We start from the raw sequence: 24,781 nt of genomic DNA, 5'->3' as shown, positions 1-24,781 counted from the left end.
ATGTAACAAAGCCTGTAATCTACTCTTAACTAAGGCTTGTAGTTTTCTTGGTGTGACTTTTTAAAAAACAGTGTATGTTCTAGTGAGTGCAACTGGCTAGTATTTATTAAAAAAAAGCCAAGAAGTATTTAATAGAGTTAATTTAATAGCTGCAATTTAACAGCAGTAGAGTAGGTCAATTTCACATATTGTGCTGACATCACATTCTGTTGACATCTATGTTGATATCAGAATCATTATTGCTACTAGATTAACTTCTAGTCTTTGGAGTTACCAAGACACAGAATGTTTCAACTTCTCCAGTAAGTTATTGTAAATAAATACACGCCAACAGCTCACTGAGTGCCTGTCTTCTGCAATATAAATGCTTTGTCATTGTTTATGTATATATTACAAATAGTTTCACTCAATTATATATTTCCAAGACTTAATTTATATGACATGTCTTAATTTATATGACATTTTGAAAATACTACCTAAATTGGTTGTCTATAATAGTTATTTGTTCCAAAGTAAAGCCTATGTTTGAGCCTAGCAATTCCTTGACCAGAAGAGAAATACTGAGAATGTTACGTTAAGGAGAAAAAACAAAGGAAGAAAGACAAAAAAAGAACGACCAACGAAACAAAAACACAGCACACACACAGTTTTCCTCTTCATGTTTCAAGGAAACTTTGAAAGGCATTTTTATGGGAGTCTATTTTATTAGGACACAGACATCCCTCCTCCTCAGACCTATACTAAAGAGTTGCTGGTATCAAAAATGGGCTTTTTATGTAAATATCCAATTACAATTCATTATCATTATTAGCAAGGAAGACCACAGTCACTTCCTTGTCAAAGTTCATCTTTGTAAGACAGGGGAATGCATCAATTAATATACGTTTTCTATATCAATGTTTCCTTTTTTTTTCCTGATGAACCTTTCTTTCAGGACAGGCAACCATTCAAACTTCCTAAAATTTTGCTAAAGACCTAGATATTTCAATTCAATAAATTTAGTTTGTTTTAAAACTTCTATGCTTCTGAAAACACATTATCATTTAAAAGCAAAGTAGAAAATTACTTTTCAAGCTTTATTAACGATTAATGTCTCAATAAAAGATCTTTAGATCGAAGGTGTTAATTGTGCAAAAGGTCATGCTACACCCTTCTGGGCTTCTGTTTTGCTTTCTACATAATACTTGACAACCATGGAAAAAACCACAGCTTTATAGCACAGCCGCGGATAAGCTGCAAGGGTTTTAATAACACACTCTAGGAACATAGTTGGATGTCAAGCAAACTTACTATTCTTCATTATACTCACTCAAAAAAAATCTGCAGCATGGACACCTGAATCATCAAAAGGCCCTCACAAGCAGCAGCAAAGTATGCTGCTAGAAGCCATGATTTTAGTTCACGAACAACTTGGGGCCATTCAATTAATGTAGATAGAGACAGAGCGTCTAAGCTCTACTCTTTGCTAGGGTCTGTACGTTCTTCCATTTTTGAAATATTTAATATACGAAAACTTAGCCCTGTAATGACAAACTTGGATCTGAATCTTCCATGATGTGCTACATACATTCATACAGCTGGCTATCAGCAAACAAGTGAAACCCCCCCCAACTCTATGATCTAGAATTTGGATTATACCACTAAGCCAACCACAATGGTGTCCGGATTTTATGTGATACATCTTGTTGGGGTGATTTTGTTTTGTTTTTTAAAAAAAATACTAAATTTAAAAAATAATACTAAACAATCATACCCTACCCTCACAGCAGTTTTATACTAGCATATTCCCACAACCCAACCCTCACTTTACTCTGTTCCAAGCAAGGATTTCATCCTTTAAGATTAGTGTTATCAGTCAGTTCTAGATAGGGATAATTCTTGAGGGTAACTCAGAGAGAAAAGTAATACGCTGTGCTAGTAAGGACAATTACACAAAACCTCTGAAAACCGGAGCAGTTTGTGCATGCGTGTATGTGTTTTGGTTTTTAAACTAAGAGGTATCATTTCCTTTAGATCCCAGCGGTGCTTCTGGTAAGACAGCCTAGACATGGTGGAAAACAAGTTCTAAAAGATTCAATTTAAATTGGCAACAGCAGTAAAGGGAGTCTAAGTCTGGAGGTCCAGAGCACGGACCTTATCTTTCCCATTGCCCCACGACACTGGGCTAACGGCACAGCTTACGTCTTCCTCGCCCTGCTTCCGAGGAGCACTGTAAAGAGCAATCGGCTCACAGTGGCAGCCTGCGTGTAACTTGTGAAACTCCACATAAAAACCTACATGTTAGATAAAGGTTTGCCCTCTTCAGTTTCACCAAATCAGGGATAATAAAGGTGAAATCAGATACTGGCAAACAGTATAGGCACCTTGCATTTTTATTAGTTTCAATTGCTATTAGACAGGAAGGTTTCCCACCCCCCAGCCTTCAACACACACACACACACCCCGCTCAGTCTTTCACACTGTTACTATGTTCAATATCAGTAAATCAATCACAGCAAGGCCAACTCTGAACCAGGTGGTATCAGATCAGCCAGGCATCTGTTTACCTTGCCCCAAGCCTCTCTTGAAATATCAGATATTTTCATTGTCCTTCATGACCGCTAGCAAAGCAAACACAACAGGTTACTGAGTCAAGCTAAACTAACACCGTGGGCTGTTGTCTCTCTATCCCAAAGAGGGCATAGGCTGGATGAAAACTGAACTCAACTTAGTAACATTGAAAAGATTTTCAGACTCGGCCAGCATTTAAAGCCAGCCTAACCTGACGACTTATCCTATAAAAATTTTGCATCTACTTCTACCTGATGCAACAACCTAACCGTTATGAAAACCTAACGCAAATGCTGCTCTTCATGGAAAGCTTTCAAAGCACACATGCACCACACATGCACAACACAGCTTCACGTTTTGTTACAGCCTCTCATAGCACTCAGGTTTCTTGGTGGACCATCAACCTTCTCCAATAATCACATCCGTGTTTTTTTCCAAGAGGAGTAGCTTAATAAGAACAACATCCAACAACAATCCCTAAGCTCAAGTAGGAGCCACTGATTCCCACAAGAGAAACCTGGACAATAACATGCCACCAGAAGCAAATGTGTGGCAACAGGCACACTCTGAAGTGCATTATTTTTGCAACTGGCTCCCACATTTTCATTTCAGCACCTATGTATTTCCATCTTCGCTTGCATGCACCTTTCAGGGAATGGAAAACGCTTCTGCAATGGGGTATTGCCTCACAGTCAGTCGCTTTGTAGCTTAAGGTACTCCACATCAGCAGTGGAAAACAAGTAATTCCTTGTTGAACACATAAGAGATTAAATTTTTGCCAGAGTTCACTTGAGCCTATCAGATTTTCCCTGAAAAAGATCTGCAAGCCAGCACACACACAATAACCAAAGTGTTTCTTAACCTGCTATTAATCAGACAGCATAAATCATAAGTTTTGATTTCAGTGTTGTTAAGATAGGGTTTGACTGCAGTTTCAATATGATATGCTTCGCCATTCGACTGCAGATTCAACAGATGCCAAAAAAATCCTGACACTCAAAAAAAAAAAAAAAAAAAAAGTTGTGTAAAAGCCAAGTCTTTTGAGAGGGAGCAAGAGCACACTCGTGCATGGAGAGAGGAGTTAAGAATCTCTCTGAAAGTCACCCACAAATCTTACCCAAACAAATAACCTTTTTGAAGTTCTTCACAGATCATCATCCAATGATCCAAGTATCATGTTCAAGTTCATGTTATTCTCATTGAGTAATGGAAACAAAGGAGCTCAGGAAATAAATAATTACAAAAACAGTCTTTTAAATGCTAAGATTCACCTCCAACACACTTCAAATGACTGACAGCACTGGTAACCCATTCTGGTACATGACAGGCAGTTGGAGGCAAACACACACTCATCTTCAAATGAAGTCAGTGGACTTTCCTTTCCTACCTCAGTTTTTCCATCTAAAAACTTCGCGTGAAGTCAGAATGTGTCCGCATCCTGTTCTTGCAATACACTTGCGAGTCATCTGATTGTTTAACATAGTTGTTTTATTCAGAGCATTCCTGGACCATAACACATTTACTAAAGTAACAATCATTTAAACAAGAGTGGATAAAAATACGTAAACAGAGACTCTTCAGATGCCTGAATACATATATATAAATAAATAATTAAAACTTGACTAATTCAGTAGAAATTAATCCCAACAGCATATTCCCTAAAGAAAAACTGGGCAGGCAAAATCTTGAAAATTATTAGTGTAAGCAACAGTATGCAAAGGAACAAAGTATGCTGAGACTTGTACAGGTTTTTTTCTCCTGTAAATTATTCCAATATGTTCTGTGTTTGCCAACATGAATTTAAAAATTAACTACCTCATTCCCTACTAACAACCTATATACCATCCAAAAAGTTACACCTGAATGCTGATGAGAGGAAAAGCACCCTGGCTGACACACTCTTATCCCTGTAACTGTGCAAATAAGGACTACATACAGTCACTACAAAGTGTTGGGTTTTTACATCCACCTACTTACTCTTCCCAAGCGTAACATTTACTAGGCAGGGTTTTCATCTTTTTCTTCCTCTTTTTAAATAGAAACAAAATAGGGTGGAAGGAGAAGAGGGAAGAAAATGAGAAACTCAAAAGGGTCGAGTGAAACATTCAAGGGATTCACCAAGTATGCATTATAAGCCACATTAATAGTGCCTAATTATTTATTACTAATGTATTCTGAGTACGTGTCAGTAAAAGCCTGGGTGGAGTCTTCTATGTACCTCACCACAAGGCAATGATTTTTGCCAGAAGACAATGAATCACTTTGACACACTGTGAAAAGCAGCAAGTTAAAATGGGGGAACATTTGTTCCATTTGTCCTTTTTGATAGTTTATATGCAAGCAAGCCTCAGAAGCTGGACAATGAGAATCCCCTCCCCACCCTCTTCCCCTACTTTCTGAACCATCATGCTAGTTATTTCTCAGTTGCTAATAGCTCAATTTCCACACACTAAAACAATAACCTTCCAACAGCCCCTAAAACATTTGAGGGCTGACTGCTGCCTTCGCATTCAACAAGTGACCATTTTTCAAGAGCTGTCCTTACTCATGAACAAAGCTGTGTCCCTTCCCACCCCAAAAGTTCAATCCATATGTAATTGTTTTCAGCAGGAAGTTTACCCTGTCATTCTGTGAAACACTGATAGCATGATCAGTTAAATCTTCATCTTAAATGTCTGCATTAAGAAAACACAAACTTTGAGTTGGCAAATGGTGAAGAGATTTACATTAGGAGTGCTATTTTAACAATAATATTGCTTCTGGGTAAAACACAAAAACAGAAGGCTCGTTTCCTCACTTCTAGTTCAACCTTGCGTTGCATTCTTCTGCGGAGATGACACATGACTTGACCAATGCTTTCCAATTCTCAGGTTCTATATTTCCCACCACTGTCAGTAGCTCTCAAACTCTGGCTGCACATTCCTCCCAGGAATCTTTACTCCAGGTAATTTCTGGTCATGTGGTTTTTCTATCACCTCCACTTTGAAGTTCCTGTTACGTTAGGATTTTCATTTTGCACTTGGAGAAGCTGATGCCTTGAAATATCAGGATTGGGGGGGGGGGGGCGGGGCGGGGAATCAGAACTGAGAACCTACAGGACAAGGGCAGGAAAGAAAGTAAAATAAATTAATCTCCCCCAGATGGGTCACTTGCTGTTTCCACTTCTTCAGGCAATAGGTCCCTCTGGTGCTCCCACAATTTTGGTTCCAGGAGAACAAAGTGCCAGACCAACTTCATGAGAAGTTCCATAATTGCAGAGCAGAAGCAGACAGCACCTGCACAATCGTTTTCATTCCCATAAAGGCCCCTGCTACCTGACCCAATTCTAAGTTAGAGTACCAAAAGAGAGCTCTAATTTTTTTTTCATAATTATTTATTCATAATTAAAAATAAGCAAAAAAACTGACTTTGTAAAAAATGGTTTTAATAACTTTTTCATAAATTTTTCCTTCTACTAGAAATCTAACACCTTAAAGAAAATAACTCTATCTTTCATGATTTTCCAATTTCATTGATGATACTAAAAAGATAACAACCTAAAGAAAAGATTAACCAAAGCGACACAGAACACATTTCAAAGCTATGTCCTACTGGCTTAATTGGCCAATTAAGGTCTTTCTCAGAATGTGATCAGTTTAACATGACTCGGCAAGAACTATTTTAAAACTGTCTGACTTTGCAGTAGAACATGCATGCTTGTATGTAAGTACATAAAAATAAATTTTTCTTTGCATTGATCAACATACTTCTTTGGGTCCCTTTCTGCTTTTTGGAAGTTTTCCATTAGCATCATATTTGGCAAGGGCTCCTTCATAACTTCTCATACAAGTTCTTAAATATAACACACTGCCCTCGGGCCACTCACTTCTCCATATTAATTCTATTTAGGAAATTGGCTTTGCATTTATTGCTGGGCCATCAATGCTTTTGCTAGCAAGCACAATTACTGAGCAGCACACATGAAATAAATTACTATTTTGCTGTACTGCTGTGGTCTTAAACCTGGCAGAAGTCACCAATTTTCACAGCTCTCTTACTGGAGATCCTGGGCTAGTCAGATTTGCAGTGGTTTAAACTGCTAGTTCATAACTGGAGGTTAAATTGGAGACGCTTATTTTTATCAGAAGCGGATTATTACCTTAGTTTAGTCAATGGTAAAACAAACACATACACACCAAGTGCGTAGACAGATGAATTCCCACAGGATAAACAGAGTTTGAGCTTGCTTATACACATCTACTTTGTGTTTACCCCAGGGCAGAAGCACACACACAAATAATTGCTGTGGAATAGGAAGTGTAGTAAATTCACAGCTTTTACTAATTACCCAGCACAAACTCACTCAGCTGCCCACACGCTCAGGGCAATTACACTGCAATACTACACCAGTTTGCAAGCTGCACCAGCAGACAGTGGGTGTGCATGGTGCTGCTGTTGTTCGAGGTTTGGATCCTCAAATGGATGGTTTTACTCGCAACAGGAATCACGTTCAGAGCAGTCCTACAGCGCTTTCTGGCAGCCCTACCTGAAGTCCCACAGATGATCTGTTTCTGGAGAGAGGAAGGGATTTCCTCCTCGCAAATTGAAGAGAAACACATTTCCAAGCCTCGAGAGCTGCTCACTTAGCTTATAACCTCATCATCGATGAGGAGGGCAGAGAGCAAATGCAGCTATTAAGGAGCTTCAATGTTAATAAAATTAAATGTTTTTAAATAAAACACCTGGCATCAGCTGTTTCTATAAGCTGTTTTCATTTAAGTTTCCATCCTAAAATACTGGACTCCTCAGCTATTTTCACATGTAAACCTGAATGCCAAATTAGACTATCTTTAAAAAAGGTTGTCCTAGGAAAAATCGTAAAAATTATTCACACACTTTTTGGTTTGGCACTGTATTTCGTAGGCAATGGCCTGGGAGAGAGCTAAGCACAACAGTATTTTTTAATACATTTTGCAATGGAAATCATTTTTTAAGAAAAGCACTCATGGCATTCATTTGCCAGCAGTAATCACTAAAATTCAAAAATAGTAAATCTTCAAATGTTTCCACAGATACCTTGGTACAGATGTAGATTTTTCCCTCGACAACAGAGAGCTGTGAATAAACTCTGAGGCAAAGTGGGAGAGAAAGAGACACAGCTGTTTTGGTATTGACAGCCACAAGCTATAAAATAATGAGTCAAGCCTAAAAAAAACCAAACCAAAACAAAAAAAAACCACACAGAAAAACACCCTTGCCAAAAAAAAAAAAACCACCACGAAAAAAAACTCCACAGGACAAAACCAGACTGCAGAATGTTTTAATGTTTGGGATTTGAAGTGCTGTCCCACACCCCAAAAGCCTGCATGAGCTTTTGACGCTACTCACAGATGATGGGGTAAGATGACTGGGTTCCTTCACGTTGCACAAGCATCACCTGTAAGAGCTGCCCATGACCCGCCCCAGTCAGGTCCACCAACCACCCAGGCTGTGCTGCCCCAAAACCAAAACCACGTAGAGGGGGAAGAGCTCGTGAAGCAATGACCTGCCTCCTCGTCCAAGTCGTGGAAGGCACCACTATGGATGTTGGCTCCTTCTTGGCTGGAAGGAACATGGCTCAGCTTGGAAGACTGGGGGCACTGGGAAAAAGAGCAAGACCACCTCTGCTTCCCTTTGAAGGGCACGTCAACACGTCGATGAGAGTGAGACTATGCAGCATCTCAACTTTTTTTGTAGGCTACTTGCCTGAAGGTTCTCTTTCTAGACCGGAACAAAGTTGTAAGGTGCATTGAGTGCAGCCCCATTTGATATCCCCAGGCTTCAACTACAGACCACAGATACTGGTGATCGCCGTAATTTCTGCACTGACTGCCGCCCTCCAGCTCCCTCCTGGCCAGCCCACTGAAGCAGGTGAGGACCAGTTCTTTCCACAAGCCCCCACAGGTCTTACATTTTGTCTCATTTGGTGTGAGCAAAGCAGCTTGCAGTCTCTGACCTAGATATATACAGAAGATATTTGCTTCCACACGATCAAGCCAGCTTTAAAGCTGAGAGTACACGAGAAAACAAGCTTTGGTGTGGAGTAAAATTTATTCAAGTTTGCTATTATTTATTCAGATGCTTGTTTTCCAAGTACCTTTTACATTCACACAACAGTCTTCATTCTTTAACTACAAAAGTAGTAGCATTTTACTACTAGTAGGAAAGCTCAATTTGACAACCATCTTCTTCACAAGATACCTTGTCGAGAAGATCCACTGACAAGAAATTCTTCTCATAGCTGGTCAATAATTTCTGTGGTGGAACATTCAAGTGTTAATTGCCTCTATCCTACTTCCAGGGCAGATCCTTCAAAGTCACATGTCTCATTTGTCAGGCTCTATGAAATGCAGGCACATTTGCTTAATTATTCTTGATTACATGCTCTGGAAGTATGAATGCTCAGAGATGCCTTGCCTATTGTTCTGTGGCAGGGAAAGTCTATGGGACCTGTTATTTTATTTCATTTTGCTGTCAAGGAATATCACAAGATAACTACAAAAATTAATTTCTACAGTTCCACCTAAAGATTAATTTCAACATTCTTTCTAATGAATTTTTTCTTTTATAAACAAAGACATTTTATTAGGATTAAAAATTAAGAAGTTAAAAAGCTGCATAAAGTTTTGAAAACATGGGTAGTAACAGCTATTGCCGTCAAACTTTGGAAGGGAGGGAATTAAAAAAGCACCAACATAGCCATCGAGAAAAATCAATGTATTTCATTAGAAATGTGAAAACTTAATCTTTACGGCCATTTATTTTGCAACACTAAAGTTTTAGCTAATCATTCACTTCAAAACATGGATCAATATCTTAGCCTGATACATTATAGACTGGAATACCGCTACCCTGTATAAAGTCTTATACTTGCCAAAATTTACCGTAAACTCTCAGCTATATCACAGCCTGAATATATCTAGACTCAAACCAAAGAGCATGAGAGAAAGCAGGAGGGTCCCACTTCAGGAAACCCTTGAACACACCAGGCTATTCAAGCCTAAGAAGGCCGAGATCAAAAGCAGAAGCATTTGAGTCACTCTGTCACTCAGGCCCACATAGCAACATGTTCCTCTACAGTTCTGAGCCTTTCGGCTCAAAATCTTGCACTGGACAGATGCATGATACGTGACGTATAAAGAGCACCTTAAGCAAAACACAATAAAATCTTCCACACCCCACCTCCTCTAAGTGTGCACCAATTTCCTGAACTAATTCAGTCTTCTTGATAGAAAGAAGCTTGTTTTGACTGGTTTTTTTGTTTGTTTGTTTGTATTTGGGGGTTTTGTTAGGGCTTTTGGTTTGGTGGAGCTTGGGGGTTTTTTTGTTTGTTTGCTTTGTTCCATGTTTTTATTGCGACCATCCATTACATTTCTCAGATTCAGCATTTGGACAGAATACTAACTAAATATCACAGAAATCAAAATATTCAGGTGGACTAATACATTTTTCAAAACATGAGTAAATCATTGCAATAAGCAGTCACAGTCTCTACTGTCTGCAGCAACACCATGACAATCTCTCACAGGCACCTCCCTTATTTTTCTTGCTGTTGGAACTGAGAAACATGGAAACAACATCAAGACAAAACATGGAAAGAAAGCTATCATAAGTTAAGAAAGTTTTCCAACAGTGAACTAATACAAATACACTCTGTTCAAACTAATACAAAATCAACATAGATTCTGCTAGTTGGTAGTACTGCTTCAAGAAATGAGCCACATCATTTTTATTAGACAAAAACGAGGTTAACCTTATAATGCATCCCCAACTTCCCCACGTAAAAAAGTGACGAAAAATTTTCATTCTCACAATTGTGCTAATCAAAGTCTAAGCGGTTAAAAAATACAGTACATAAGCAGGAAAAGAATATTAAAGATCCCTGCCAGACTCCATTGCCTTCAACAGGTTCCAAATCAAGCTTGGAATGAACAGCAGCATCAAGAGGGAAAAGGTCTGGCTTCTAACTTAAATGGGACTCACCTAGCCAAAATGGCTTGGGACAGGGTGTCTAGAAGGAATGCAAAAACATTAGCACTGAAGTGATTTGTCAGAAGTACTTTAAAACAATCTTTCTGCTGAACAGAAGTCTTGAAAACGTATTCCCTCAGGAAATCTCCATTGCTTACAGAGTGCTGTCTGAAGAAACTTTTGTGTTCTGTGATTTAGGACTGCGTTACCTTGTGGGCTATCATTAGGGCCTGTTAAGACATGCCCATAAAAAGAACTTGGGCAATTATATGGTAATTTAAAAACATAAATTTCTTGACAATTCTTGCTCGCTCTATAAAATCTCAAGTAAACAAAGGAAAAGAGCATTACCTGTCACAGGCACCTTAACAAAACAGCCAGCCCACGTAAACTACCTCCACGTTACCTCCTTACACAATTAAGCCTCCACAAAGTAACTTCTGTTGAGAGCGGGGGGGGGTGTTTGTCAAAACAAACAAACAAACCAACCAACCCAACAACAACAACCAAACAAACCATGAATACATGCCAGACCTGAACAGAAAGGCACTTTTCCTACATGCTCTTACTGATCCAATTCCCGGTTGTGACACCTTCTGCAGGGCCAGCCTCACTGCTTGGCCAACTGTTCATGCTGACTGTCCTCCCAAAAAAAACCATATAAAAACAATCCAATTCTCCTGAATCCCAGAGCTATTCCCAAAGGTGCAAATGGCAGCAGCGAGAGCTGTGGACAGAGGAAGAGAGTCCCATCCCTGTCCATGTTTTGCTCAGTTAGCTCTACAGGCTGAGGGCACATGTGTTGGGTTTTCTTCTTCTTCCCTAAACAGAAGTTTAGATTCTGCTGGAGCGGACAGCAACTACTAAAAGCCTCTTTTCATTATATTCAGTAACAGAAGAGGATTCATTTGAAGTTGTGTATTAGTGCATGTGTTTCTTATACCTGTTATTTACAGATACACATCATAAACCTCCAGCCTAACTGCCACCATCCCCTTCTTTCTTCTTGAAGAAAAATCCTTCTCATTTTTCACTATACTCATCCAATCCTTCCAAGATGAAACAGACACCTGCAGCCTCTCACACCAATAAAAATTTGTAACATTGTGTCTCCTGCATGGTTTGTTTATTTATTTAAAATCCTTTCAGCAGTGTATTGAAAAATAAAAATCTTCATAGTTTTGCCTGGGCAAACAGGAACATTTGGCAAAAAGATGCTGAACACAGCCAGACTGCAGGACATTCTGGTCACTCTTAATAGGCGTTTCCACAGTCGAGGATCTAAAATTTAAAAAATGCCATGAATATCCAGCTACTAAATCCTTCATTCAGAATTCAGCAAGCTTCAGTGACCCTGATGAGCACAACAGCCTCAGCATGGCAAAAAGGCAGGTCCTGAGGAAGCTTAATCTCAGAAAATTAAAAGCTTTGAAGATTAAGAGCAGGACCTTGAAATGACCCAGAGAGAAAGAGAGAGACTAAGTGGTTTCTGCGGCCAGTCGCTCCCAGACAGCAGGCTGCTGCTAAGCACCCAACGTCTACAGCCAGCAGCTCCAGCTCGGGAGCACTTCAGCTCAGCACCTTGGTCTCTGCAGGGGCAAAAGATCAGAGCTGCAAGACCAAAAAACAGAGTTTAGTTTGCTAGAAACCTGGGACGGAGAGAGACATTACTGACTGCACTTGCTACCCTATGTCCAGAATATTCCTTTTTTCTGGATAACATCACACAAGTTGCATTTACCCTGAAGTGACAACGTTACTAAGTCATAGGGGGAAGCTATGGCACAGATTTCTGAAGTTCTGGTTGTTCTTGTTCATCATCCTCCCATTCTCTCACAAAATATGGACAAAAATGGAATACAGAAATCCAGGTGAGTCCTCACCAGTACTGAAGACACCAAGTTCATTGCACTTCACTGGCTAAATTCCTGCTCCACACCCTAGGATGCCCCTTACCTTTTTCACAACACCATAACCACTGATTTGCTTTCAGCTCGCAGTTCCCAAAACCGTCAGATCCTTTCCTGCCAAGCTACTTTCTTCATTTTCTGCCTGACCCGTACCTGATTTACTCCCCAACACCCCCCTCATTCTTCCTTCTCTCCATTCTCACTTCAGCCTTTTCAACTAACACCACCTACGTAATTTATCGTGAAGGTAAGAAAGCAGGGTCTGAAGGAGGACTGTAGTAGGAAGACATCAAAGAAAATGGGTCACAACAGCTACAATGGCAGCATCTAACACAGCCTGTCCTGGCGTTGCACCCAAGGCAGGCAGCCGAAACGTGAAAACACAGCACTTCGTATCGGCCCACAGTTACCAGAGGGGCAACTTCAGAGAACAGGGCAAAGACCAGTGAAGGTGAGACACAACAGTTGTTCTCTTTCGTTTCACAAAACCCACTGCAAAAGATAATTACAATAATAATTTGTAGCCCAAGCTTTTGTGATGCACCTTAGTACACCCAGTTTCATACCTCCCTATTCATCTTTGCAGAGGAATGAAGGACTTCCCAGCAGACTTCACATTACCTGGCAGGACAAGCCACTGGAAGAAGCAATTTACTTTACTCAACTGACAACAGATTGCGCAATTAAGAGGAGGCCTGCACACGCATGCAAAGTACATAAAAACATAACCTGATCTTTGAGCTCAGAACAACACAGTAGACGTGAAATTCCAAGCAGCACAGGTAGTTCCACATGTTTTGCGTTGAGGGTTTTTTTCCCCTATGATAGGCACCACAGAGAAAATTAGAATCGCGTTTCAGGAACAATTCGTATCATTGATTTTATGTGCCCAAAGGAAGCAGAAATTAAAACAAGGTGGAAGGTAGCTTGCCATTTCAAGAGCAAAATCTGGCAAGAAAAATACCAAGTCATCCCTGGCTTGCCGAATTGCGTGGCAATGCTATTGTGGGGTATCAAAAGCAATGAAGTGAAAATTACTAGAATTATCATGCAGATATCAATGGAAGGGAAAGAAAGCGTGACTTGACAAACTCACACATACTACTACAAACAACTATAAAAAGAAAAGATTTTTCCTTCATCTTACTTGCTTTCAACTAATAAAAAAGTTAGCTGGAAATACAAACTTGATGTTCTTTGCAACAATTTTTATCACCTCTGCATAAAACTGAACACTAGATCGACTGCTACACTCAACACTCCTATTGCATAGGAAGGGAGGCTCAGTTTAGCTGTATTGGCTACTCTGTCTATTGAGGAACTCTCTTCTAACTAATTTAATTTCCAACAGAACAGTTTCTTTATTTTCCAATAGTAAAAACATGCCCAAAAATTGGTATGTATGAAGACATACACAAATGCACACATATTTAAAATTCTTGTCCACATAATCTCCAGAGGCACAGTTTAAATTTGTAAGAAATATTCATCAATCAAAGGCAAGACAGCTGTCACAAAAAGTAGAGAAACCAGTATCAGCAAAAGGGCTGCATCTCTTAGTGTTAACAAGCCCTGACCAATTCAGAATGCAGTTAATTTCCTTCTGGCCCAGCTACGTTACTCACATGCACGAAGCCCATGCCAAAACGCACCCATAAAATTAATTACAACTATCCAGTCCATTATAGCAAGCAGCAAGGCACAAATAGCTCTAGACTGTCTGTTCATTTCATATCTAAAACAAGACAATCACCTAAAAGGCCTAGAAAAAGTCTTCTAAAAAGCAAATTTTGTATGTGCATTCACACAGACACACATTGATGCTAACTTTTGTTTTCACTCTCAGTTCTCATCAGAGATGGTTTATGGAAAGCTGTGACACAGCAATCCATGTGTGCCCTCAATAATTTAAAAAAAAAAAAAAAAAGGCAAGAGAAGAGAATGTTCAAACAACAAAACACACACACACACACACCAGGCTGGCTAAATCAATATTCCAGGAGTAAAAAAGAAATCAGTACAGGTCTTTTTCTCCAAGAATATAAAAGGAGGACTTAAATCTCAAGGCACAAAGAAATTAAGTTTATAACTTCAGGAGCACCACCCCAATATAATCTCCTACACTGACTACTATGGTATAAGAAAGACCTCAGAGTTCTCAGAACAAACCACCCGCATTTATCAAGTTCAAAAGAACTATAAAAATTTATTAACTAGTCAACACATTCATCTTGATAGTTTTCTTACAGCATGCCGTCTTCTTTTAGAGAAACTGTAAGAGTGAATGTAGATAGAGACGTCATAAAATTCTTAATCACAGAAAGGGCGAGACATACATGCATACAGAGGAAAGAATTCTATTTTTTCTGTTCCTATGCTAACCTGAATGTACCAAGTTAACCACATATACTCCCGAAACCTCAATGCTTCTGGAAAAATATGCCTATTTATCTAAATTTAGCAAACATTTACTTACCCAGCATCCTCCTGGAAGCCTTCCAATTCATCTCTTTGTTCTGCTAAGGTGGATTCGAGATCCAGATAGGTACCATTGTGAGACAATTGCAGGGTGCAGTCATCAAGCTGTAGAACAAAATTCAGATCATTAGATTACAGCAGTCATTCTCTCTAACATACCTCTAACATCGCCTTCACATTTTCCAGGTCCTCAGACAAGATCTCCCTAAAACAAACCATATGTCGGGTGTGGATAAGAAAATGGGGGCTGTTTGGCAATTTTATGCAGTCCCAAATCCACATTCACTAGACCGTGCTCAGTAACAACAATATCAACGCAACTAACAAACACAAGAGAAATTTATTTGAACGTGTAGAAGGAGATTAAAGGGTTTTATCACAGTGCCTTCAGAATCCTATAAGGAAAGAGAAGTTAATTCAAATGTATATCTAGGATATGACCGACTGTTCTCTGTTCTTAGAGAGAACATTTACAGTACATTTAAGTAGAGTTTCTGGGCCTCTGCATGGAGGTGGAAGGAAGAAGCAGCTGTTTCGTGAGCTGCTGAACATCCCCTATGAGGAAGGATACAGCCAAGGGACAGTGCAAGGTGTGGCGGCCAAGAGTTGGGGTTCTGCAGCAAGGGGGAGTGCAGTCAACCAAGACCCAGATTTTCTGCCGTTGTCATTTTAGGGCCAGGCACTAACCGGCTTCAGTGGCTGCAGGGAAGACTTTCCCAGGCACCAGGAGGGAGGACTGGACACCCATACGAACTTTCTACAAGGGTACCGAGGTAACCGAGGACCACACCTGAAAGCAGGAACCTGCCTGCAATGACGCTGAAGAGGGAAAGAGCTATTAATAAACCCTCTTTATTTCCATCCTGTCTTCCCTCATCTTCAAGTTTTCCATTAATTGTTCCATTTGTTGTTAAAAAAAGCCAGATTTGATCAAAGTTAGAAAATTAGTTTCCTGTTTTTTTTACAGGGAGCTCGTCACAGCAGAAAATCTAGGAAGATCCACCCCAAAACTGTGGCTGACTCATTGCACAGGAATACAAAATAATTACCAGATCGAGAGGGGTAACTTAAGATGCCCGAGGGAAGAGCTAGAAAGTAACATGAGCTCCTCTCTCACCATGAGATAACCCAGTGCCAAATCACAAGAAATGAGGAAAAAAGCCTTCCCAGGGCAGGGAAACAAGAAAACACCTACCAAAGGGCAGGTGAAAGTACATGGTTGTCCTGCCTCACCACCAGAAAGGTAAGTGACCATCTGCTCGGAGAACCCAGCCCAGAAGCAGAGAAACTGCCATCACTGAGCCCAGCTGGACAGGCTGCTCTGGACCTTCATGTGTCAACACCACACTGGGGGTCCCTTTTGTAACTGGTTCCAAGTTCACAAATACTGTAAGCTCCAGATGCGTTGTGCTACTAGATACAAAATCCAGCCTGGTAGCCAAGCAGTCAGAAGACGTTTCATTCCTCTGGATTTGGCAAAACAACTGACGGGTCCTTTACATGCCTCCATCTACCAAAAGGCAACTGCGACAACGGCAGTGTAAATGTAAATGGTGGTACAAATGTAAATGCAAAGGCCACTTTGGGAAAAGGAGAATATTTAACACCATACTTCATACCGATCCTCTGCCACAGGCGGCAGCCAATGACTCTTTGAAGGGTCTGAAACAGCCAATGACTCAAGGAAAGGAAATTGCAACCCTTTATCACATACATGGATTTTTCTTTCTGCTCTTTTTAACACTAGGAAAGAAAACCAATGAGAATCCATCTTTGATGAATTACCTCTTTTAACTTTCCATCAAAGTTATGGTTCTGGAAAGCACGATAAGCACCCACACTTCTTATCTGGCAGTCGGCACCAAAACTTAGTCACCCAGTTTCCTACCACTGATTTATATACGCAACAAAAGAATACAAATAGTCTTTGATTATTCTGGATCAGCTGTGTTGGAAATACTGCAGAAGAGCTCATTTATAATTAGCAAGTGATAGAGCATGACTTCTGGGTTAGTCCTCACCACTATGCTTTGCACTGTTTGCAATCCAAAAGGGAAGTTCATCCTCTAGAGGAAGGGAAAGGGTGGAGGTAGGAGGTTGTATTTCAAACCTGTTCCACTTTTTTTTTTTCCCCCTCCTTTTTTTACCCCTGAGGAATGAGCAAGTCATCAAATAAGGTGACTAAGTTTTTACTCTGGCTCCTGAGGATTAAAGAAAGCAAAGCACCTCCAAGCGCAGCCCTCTGATATTAAGAATAACAACAGTATTATTACTCTGTGTCTTTCCAGTTACAAAGGATATCATTAACCTATGCTAATTCAGAATACACTCTTGAGAAGAAACACTAAATACTACTCTGGGAAACTTTTTCCCAGTAGCCCAGGGTATCTAATGAAATGCTAATTTACTCAAAGTAATGCCAAAAGGCAAACTACTAATTAGATAAATGTTCTGCTGTCACTATGGAGATTAGGAGATTTGCCCACAATTTCCAATTGTGCTGCATAATTAGGGAAAAGGAACAGCGCTTTACTAGTATCTTATGACTTTAGTGTATAAAAAGCACGATGAGAACAGGAAGTACTTCATGTACAAAATAAAGAATAGTACATTCTACCTATGTTCATCTCATCTCCATAGTTTCAGCTGAACATAGTATTCATTCAGGCTTTAAAGCACTGTACATCATACGCTGTATTCATTAATAGGAGTTAGGGTAATGGGAGAAATGGTAATATCTTTTATTTCCATTACTTAACACTGAGTCTTGCAAAAAAAGATTTTTTTCATCTTTTGCAGGTATACACACAGAGATGGAAAGGAGCAAAACAACACTTTTAAAAGGAGCATAAGCATTAAGGCAATGAACTCTAAAATCCTCCTTACATAGGATCACTTTGCTACTTTGCCTCCAAGCTTCACTTGTGCACATTATTTTACAGGCAGAATACAAAAAGAGAAGCCACCTTATGAATTATTTTTAATTAGTAAATTGCCTGCCTTTTTCAACTCAAAGAATGGCTGATGTTCACTCCTTAGTGCTTATTAGTAACAATTCAGGATGTTGGTCTCTCCCCTCTGCTCAATGTTAATCTCATGTTTATCTGCTACATATCACTTCTCCCACTTCTGGAGACCCTCACAAATGGCCCCATTTAGTTCATTCACGACATGCTCTTCCCATTGATCATAATTCACATTAAAATCCTTATTAACAACCATCTTCTCTTAGGACAATCAAGAGGCAGAATCTATACAGACAGTCTTTCAAAGAACATTTAACTGAGCTGTTTTCCATAATCATGAATGAGACGGAATTAATTTCTAAAAATTTGAATAGCAATTTATTTCACTTTGTTCTTCACAATTCTGTTTAACTCTTCAGTATTCCTTACTGGTCCAAAAATTCAGATCTGCATTTTATTATTAACTGCACAACTCATTTATACTATTGCCACAAGGTCTGATTCTCCAAGATCTTTTCCTAAGCTTACAAACCCATTTGTTCCAAAATCTCTCTTGCCAGTCCCTTCAAATCACTTATCGTTTTTTGTATCGCACTTTCCTGTATCGCCCAAAAGATTGATATAAATCATTTAAATGGAACTAATCCTTTAGGCTTTACAGCAACTTTCCATACCTTCCTATAGTCATATTAAAAGAATACTACAGGTATCATGAACAAAAAGACAGACAGTCAGAAGGGACAAATGTAATGCTACTTCTTTGAGTCAAAACACAGGGTTACTCCATTTTCAGTCTTCTGCAAGATTTCAAGTTTTTTGATTTTAGCTTAAGCATCAAATGATATCATAAGCCTCTGTAAAGCTATTAAAAAACCCCTATGTATGCATTTTGATTACATTCTCATCTTCTCAAATTAACAGTTTCTTGAGAAAATATCCAGAAAGTACTTTTGAATCCCTACGGATCTTCCCAAATTCTCTTGCCTCTATAAACAGTGGATCTACCTAGTAGTCGTCTCTTTCACAGGAGTGAAGGAACAAAAGCAAAGATATTTGCAAGAGTCATCAAGTGTTTTAGCCAGAATCACCAGTTGTGGATAGCCAGAGCTAGCAGCAGCCATCCCCCCACTGGGTTTACATGAAAGAAGCAAGGAGAATAAGACTGTCTTTATGCAAGTCTTCCTCACTAAAAATTTAACTGAATGGCTAATTATCATCTTCAATTTTGCACTGAAACCTCACTGAAATAGTAAGATCTTAAGCAGCGCTGACCTCACTAGCTCTTCATTGATTTTCTGTAACTGACCAGAAACACAAGAACAGTGAGAGAACCAGATGTTTCTATAAGACAGCCTGAAACGCAAGTAGAGCTACTAAATTAAACCAGTTTTTCTGTAATAAATGTTCCAAAACAGGAACCAAGAGATGTTTGAACTTTCTCAGATCATAGCTGGTATCTGACGCGCACTGTCCAACCGCTCTATAGTACCTATGCTGCAACCATAACAGGCACAAATGGAAAACCACAAAAGCATCACGCACACACACAGAACTAAACACCACCATCCCAACAGTTTCATACATGTATATATGTATGGGTGTATACAAGCATATACATCTTAGACATTTTTGCTTGCCGTTTTCAAAAAAGTAACAATTGCCTGAATTTGAGGGTCAGATCCCTGAACCAAAAGTTGAGCCCTCAAAAGGGAAGGAACAGCTTTGTCTGAAAAGCTAGAGCCAAAAATGTGCAGATAAACACCAGAACTTCAGGACAGCATCATCCACTGTCTGTAACCATGAGGTACTTTTCTCTCCTGCAGATTCCTGCTTCATTCACTTCCCAAACATCTTCAGGAAACCAGACGGGTCACACACACCAATGTGCAGGCATTCGCAGAGCAGAACCACACTGTGCTTTCAATTAGGCAAGGCATCAAGAATTAAGTATGTGATCATATCACTAATGACTGAATCATAATGTATGTGTCCAAAGGGGGGGGGGGGGAACTGAGGTTACAGTCACACTTTTTATTTTGTGTACGACAGATGTTTGTCTTAGGTGTTGGAATCATCTCCACATAAGTATTTAAGAATAGGTTTTCTAAAAGTGAAACAGAACGATAGTTTCAGTACAAGAAATTTTACTGATGTCCTTGTGAGTCATCACCACAGTTAGAAACTCTTTAAATAACCCTGAAATAGAATTTTCCACAGAAAAATAGAAATGTAAGAAAATGTAAGGGAAACATAAGAAAAATGAGCAGCAAACACTTAAAAAGACCGGAAGATTACAAGTAATATGTATACTGTTGTAAGTTTATACTTACACTGTGGTAAGTCTCACTCTGAGAAGTTGAGTACAATTCGTTATGCAAAAGCAAACAAACATCCGATTAAAAGGTTAAAATATCAGAACATTTAAAAGCAGAGCTTCCTACTCCCTCATCCTGTGCCATTTAACCCATTACAGAGTGAACCCATACCACGCAAGAAGGGTGTCCTGGCTTTGATTCTAGCCAGGAACAGGCACAGCAAGGTCAGAGCTGCAAAGCTTGGGTTTTCCCCTAACTCGGGGGTCATCCCCACCGCGCCAGCACCTGGAGAGCCCTCAGCAGCAACGTGCCCATCTGCCATGTGAATACACGCAGCCTGGGGAAAGTTAAGGCAACCAAATCAAGAATTTGGGGCAGAAGCTCAGTTTGTCATCACCTTTCACAGGTAACCAAATCCAGCTAGTAGAGGCCAGTCCCTCAACCTGGGGAGCCAAAATAATTTGCACTACAAGGCTACCAAGCTTAAGAGGACTCAAAATAGATAAACAGTTTGATAATAGTACACCAGTGATTACGTTTTTCTCATTTCAAGCACTGACCCACAGAAAGAGGTAACACCCATTTCTCTTCATAAAGAAGCCTTGTTGCTGCACAACAGGAAAGCTTGTTATTTCTCTGAATTCCAAAGGTGAAGCCCATCACCAAAAGGAGCAAGGAACAGCAGGCAAAAAAAAAAAAAAGGAAAAAAGAAAAGAACAGCAGCAAGAAAAGGCGATGATCAGCCAGTTACCCAATGCCAATAAATGACCACTGCCACTTTCAGAAATGAGTTGAAGGAAAAAAAAAAAATCTGAGTTCAGTCATTGTTTTCATCTACTGCCTTTAGCTTCTTACAGTCCAAGAGAAACACCTAAAACCAGAAGGTGGAGGGTGCAAGGAAAGAACAAAACATCTGCTTCCCCACACACACAACCCACACGTCCACCCCGAGACCGAGCACTGCCACCTGCTCCTCCTCCTCGCACACGCTTGTGAGCACTCCACGCGCACACCAGTCTTCTCGCTCAAGAAACCCAGTGGGTAAGTAATTCAACGTAAAGGCAACACATGCCTTACCATGCCAACAAACTCCTGCAAGTCTGTTTTCTCTTCCTCCCGAAGGCTTTGCTAGGTTAGTACATGTCCAAAGTGGACTTTCCTTTGGCTTGGTTTAACTTCTCTGTCCCAAGGCAGCAGTAGGTTGGCAGAGGTTAAGGGGGGGAAAACCACCAGAGGCACCCTCCTGCCTTTTCAAAAAGCAGAGCCACAAGCTTCTCCTCTTCTCTGTTTGTTCAAAGACCATAGAACTGTATTTTTCAACAAACAATCACAGAGAAATGCTCTTTCCTCAGCCCCAACACCCTGCCCTGAGAATCCATTCAGAACAACGTATTTTGGACAAGTCTCTGCTAAATACCAAAAAAGTGTTAACAAGTCAGCAGCCAGTGTGTGCAAAGATAGAGCAAAACATCCTCATGATTTTACCTTCCATTTAAATAAAGGTAGGCACCGTTCAAAAATTCTGTTCAGATAGTAATCAAGGATCACATTCATAGGATGAAGGGCTCTACATTACAAGATAGGAGGATACGCTCGTTTACTGGTGTTACTACAAATCACCAGAACCACTTGACTTTGTAGCCACCAGCTGGAAGTACAACTGACTCTCACCAGATTTCCAGTAATTCTAGATGGAGCTATGCACAAGATTATTTTGCTCATTTGGTTGTTTCCAAAACTACAGGGAAAGGGAATGAGAGAGAAGTAGAGATTAGAGTAATCCAGTATCAAGCTGCAGAAGTAAAAATCCCTCTTCAATTCTGGCTTCTGGCACAGACTTGGAAAATCGTTATCTTACTCAAGTGTCTTCGCTCATGTTTCATTTAAACATTATTGGATGGTAATTGTTCTCATTAGTGGTGGCATGCTCCTTACTCACCTACAAGATGCTTTGCAGAGTAGGTTTGATAAAAAGCGAAGTTCCTTTATGCTCAGTTTTTCCTTTCTAAATCCAAAGCCTTGTTTTGCTTTACACATCACAAGCCTGACACATTTGCACATTCCAGCTACACAGTTTTTAAACACGCTCCCTGGTGGTTCAGCTGTTTCTAGTGCAACTGCGATCCTGTTACCAAGGCCAACAAATGCCAGTTTTCCCTCTGCGTTGCCATCTTCTTCCCTTCTTTATTAAAACCAATTCTACTCAGGAAAAAGACAAAAGAAACCCCAAGAAACCAACAAACCAGCTCTGCCTGCTTACCAGCCCAAACATACTCCGTATTTCTAAGCAAACTACACAAACTGATTTGTGCAAATAAATATTTAATAGTTTTCCATCCAAGGCGAAGTTTCAAACTGAGAATGACCATGCTATTATATTCACAAGACCTCATATTTTAATGCTTTTGAAATTTTCTGAGTTACAGATCAGCAGATGCGAGTTTCCTGAACTGGCACACCGCTGGCCCTTTAAAATGTAACAGGATTGCCATCACTGTTAGTTTTCACAGAGTAACGAAAAATGGGCATGGTCTAATTGCATCCCAGGGACCACAGCCAACCCACCAGAACAGTTATCTGGCTTCAGAGCCATCACCAACTGCCCCCTCACCAAGTCTCTCCCTTCTCATGTGAGTAGGTGCTACGTGGTTTGTGCCATGGTTAGGCACGTTCCAGTCATCATCATTTTGGGCACCGCAGTGGAGAAAGACCAAAGCACCTAGCCCAGGAGTGATGCCACATGACCCATCTCAGGTAAAAAGCTTGACATTAATGAGATGAAAAGAAAGCAAGTGATCTGTATGTAAGACAAATATCAGTGCCCAAAATTAACAGTGTACTCTAAAAATTGCTCTCAGCTTAAAATATGACAGCAACCCAACATACAATCACCGCGTCTTGATCTAAAAGTCCCTATGGTCCAAGTAGCTCCATTTAAGTTGCTTAAAATAAAACTATACTCCTTCTCCCCATGCTTTTTTTTTTTTCTTTTAAAATATAGTTTTGTAACTCAACGTATTAAAAATTCTTTAAAAATTGCAATAAAACCAATACTTTTATGAGGTCAGAGTTTTAAAAGTAAGGTCAAGCACATGCTCTATATGGAAGACCATTTACGGAGAAGGCATCTGTGCCACCTTCAGTCATCCATGCTCACAAAAGTCAGCAAGGTTTCTGAACTTTAGCAAACTCACTCTTACGTACTCATTTAGAGGCCAAAGGGGGAAAAAAACCCCAAAAAACCAAAAACACACAAAAAAACCCAAACAAACTGTTTTGCTAGATGTGTGACTTTACGTTGTAAGAAGTAATTTAGCATGTACAACAGTATTCCCCAATTCTGCAGCTCTTCAGGAGTGATCAGCATAGCTTGTGGGAGTAGTTATTAATGCTAATGCACCTCTGGTTTATTTTTAGCACAGTAATTGCTATTGTCAAACTAATTCACAAACTTTGTACGCTTCGCGGAGCTTATGTGCAATTGTATTGATAGAGCCGTGCCTACACACAAAGTATAGTCCAAAGGCTTATACAGTTGGGCATAGGGCCATCGGAGCACAATTACTTTAAAAGGAACTGCTACTCTGATATGAAAATGCTGGTATTTTGAATGTAGCCTGCACTCCTAGTCTCAAACAGCAGCTTTTATCTCTGGCCTGGTAGACGCCACAAAATACTCCTGGGGTCAGGTAATACAGTGCATGAAGTGAAACATTAATGCCACATTAGATCCTCAAGAGCCACTGGAACAATACGCTGCCAATAAAAATATTCTGCTGAAATAACAAAGACACTGAAAACAAACACAGAAAGCTGTTATATTAATATTATGGGTTTGACTTAAGAATAACAGAAGGAAGTTCAGAGTTCAAAATTCTGAAACTGCTATTTCAGGGGGGCTCTGAAATACAGGCAACACACCACAGCGAAAACATAACACGTAGATGCCTACCTGTTGCTATTCTTAGGCAATTATGTCACTGACTTGCAGACCTTTTATTTCACAATTCCCTTTAACACAGTGCTCCACAGGGAGCAATTTAGAGTTTACTAGAGTATCTGTGTCCAAATATGACACCGTGGCTTCCAACAGCAGCCACACAGGCATTGTTAGAAAGTGCATGAGTGCTCAAAACGTCAACAACCACGGAACAGGAAAGCCAAATAAATTCATCTAGAGATGGGAGTTACTGCAATGTTTAATATGAACTTTAAAAAGCTAACTGGAAACATTCAAAATAATTGAATTACTGCAAAAAAACCTGCAGAATTTCATGCTGCACAGGAAACTAACACACATTCTTTCTCCCCCACCTAATTCAATTATTTTAAGTTAAATTAGTTAAATTTGAGATGACATGCAAACCAAACAGCCAACAGTAGAACTTAGCAAAGTCAAATTGTTTAGACCGAAGACTTCCCAGTTCTTTAACCCCCAAAACCTACTGCGTTTTCTAGGTTTCTCACAGTACGCACAATGAACCTACAGCATGAGAATAACCCAACCTCTGCATCCTGTCATTAACTTTTTGGCACCAAGACTCTTCCATTCCCTTTCCCCATCGTGTTCAGC

At 39.9% G+C, this 24,781-nt stretch overlaps 1 protein-coding gene across 10 annotated transcripts in view; it reads right to left on the bottom strand.

The window, feature by feature from the left end:
* Positions 1 to 24,781, bottom strand: part of FHOD3 (formin homology 2 domain containing 3) — a 393,264-nt gene that overhangs the window by 342,417 nt on the left and 26,066 nt on the right. For all 10 annotated transcript variants that reach the window (XM_069778694.1, XM_069778695.1, XM_069778698.1 and 7 more), the window contains exon 2: positions 14,926 to 15,032. In XM_069778694.1, coding sequence (XP_069634795.1) covers positions 14,926 to 15,032 — 107 coding nt within the window. The remainder of the gene's footprint in view (positions 1 to 14,925; positions 15,033 to 24,781) is intronic.

This window comes from Haliaeetus albicilla, chromosome 3, assembly GCF_947461875.1.
Source record: "Haliaeetus albicilla chromosome 3, bHalAlb1.1, whole genome shotgun sequence".
NCBI lineage: Eukaryota > Metazoa > Chordata > Aves > Accipitriformes > Accipitridae > Haliaeetus > Haliaeetus albicilla.
This window is presented reverse-complemented; position numbering and strand designations above follow the sequence as displayed.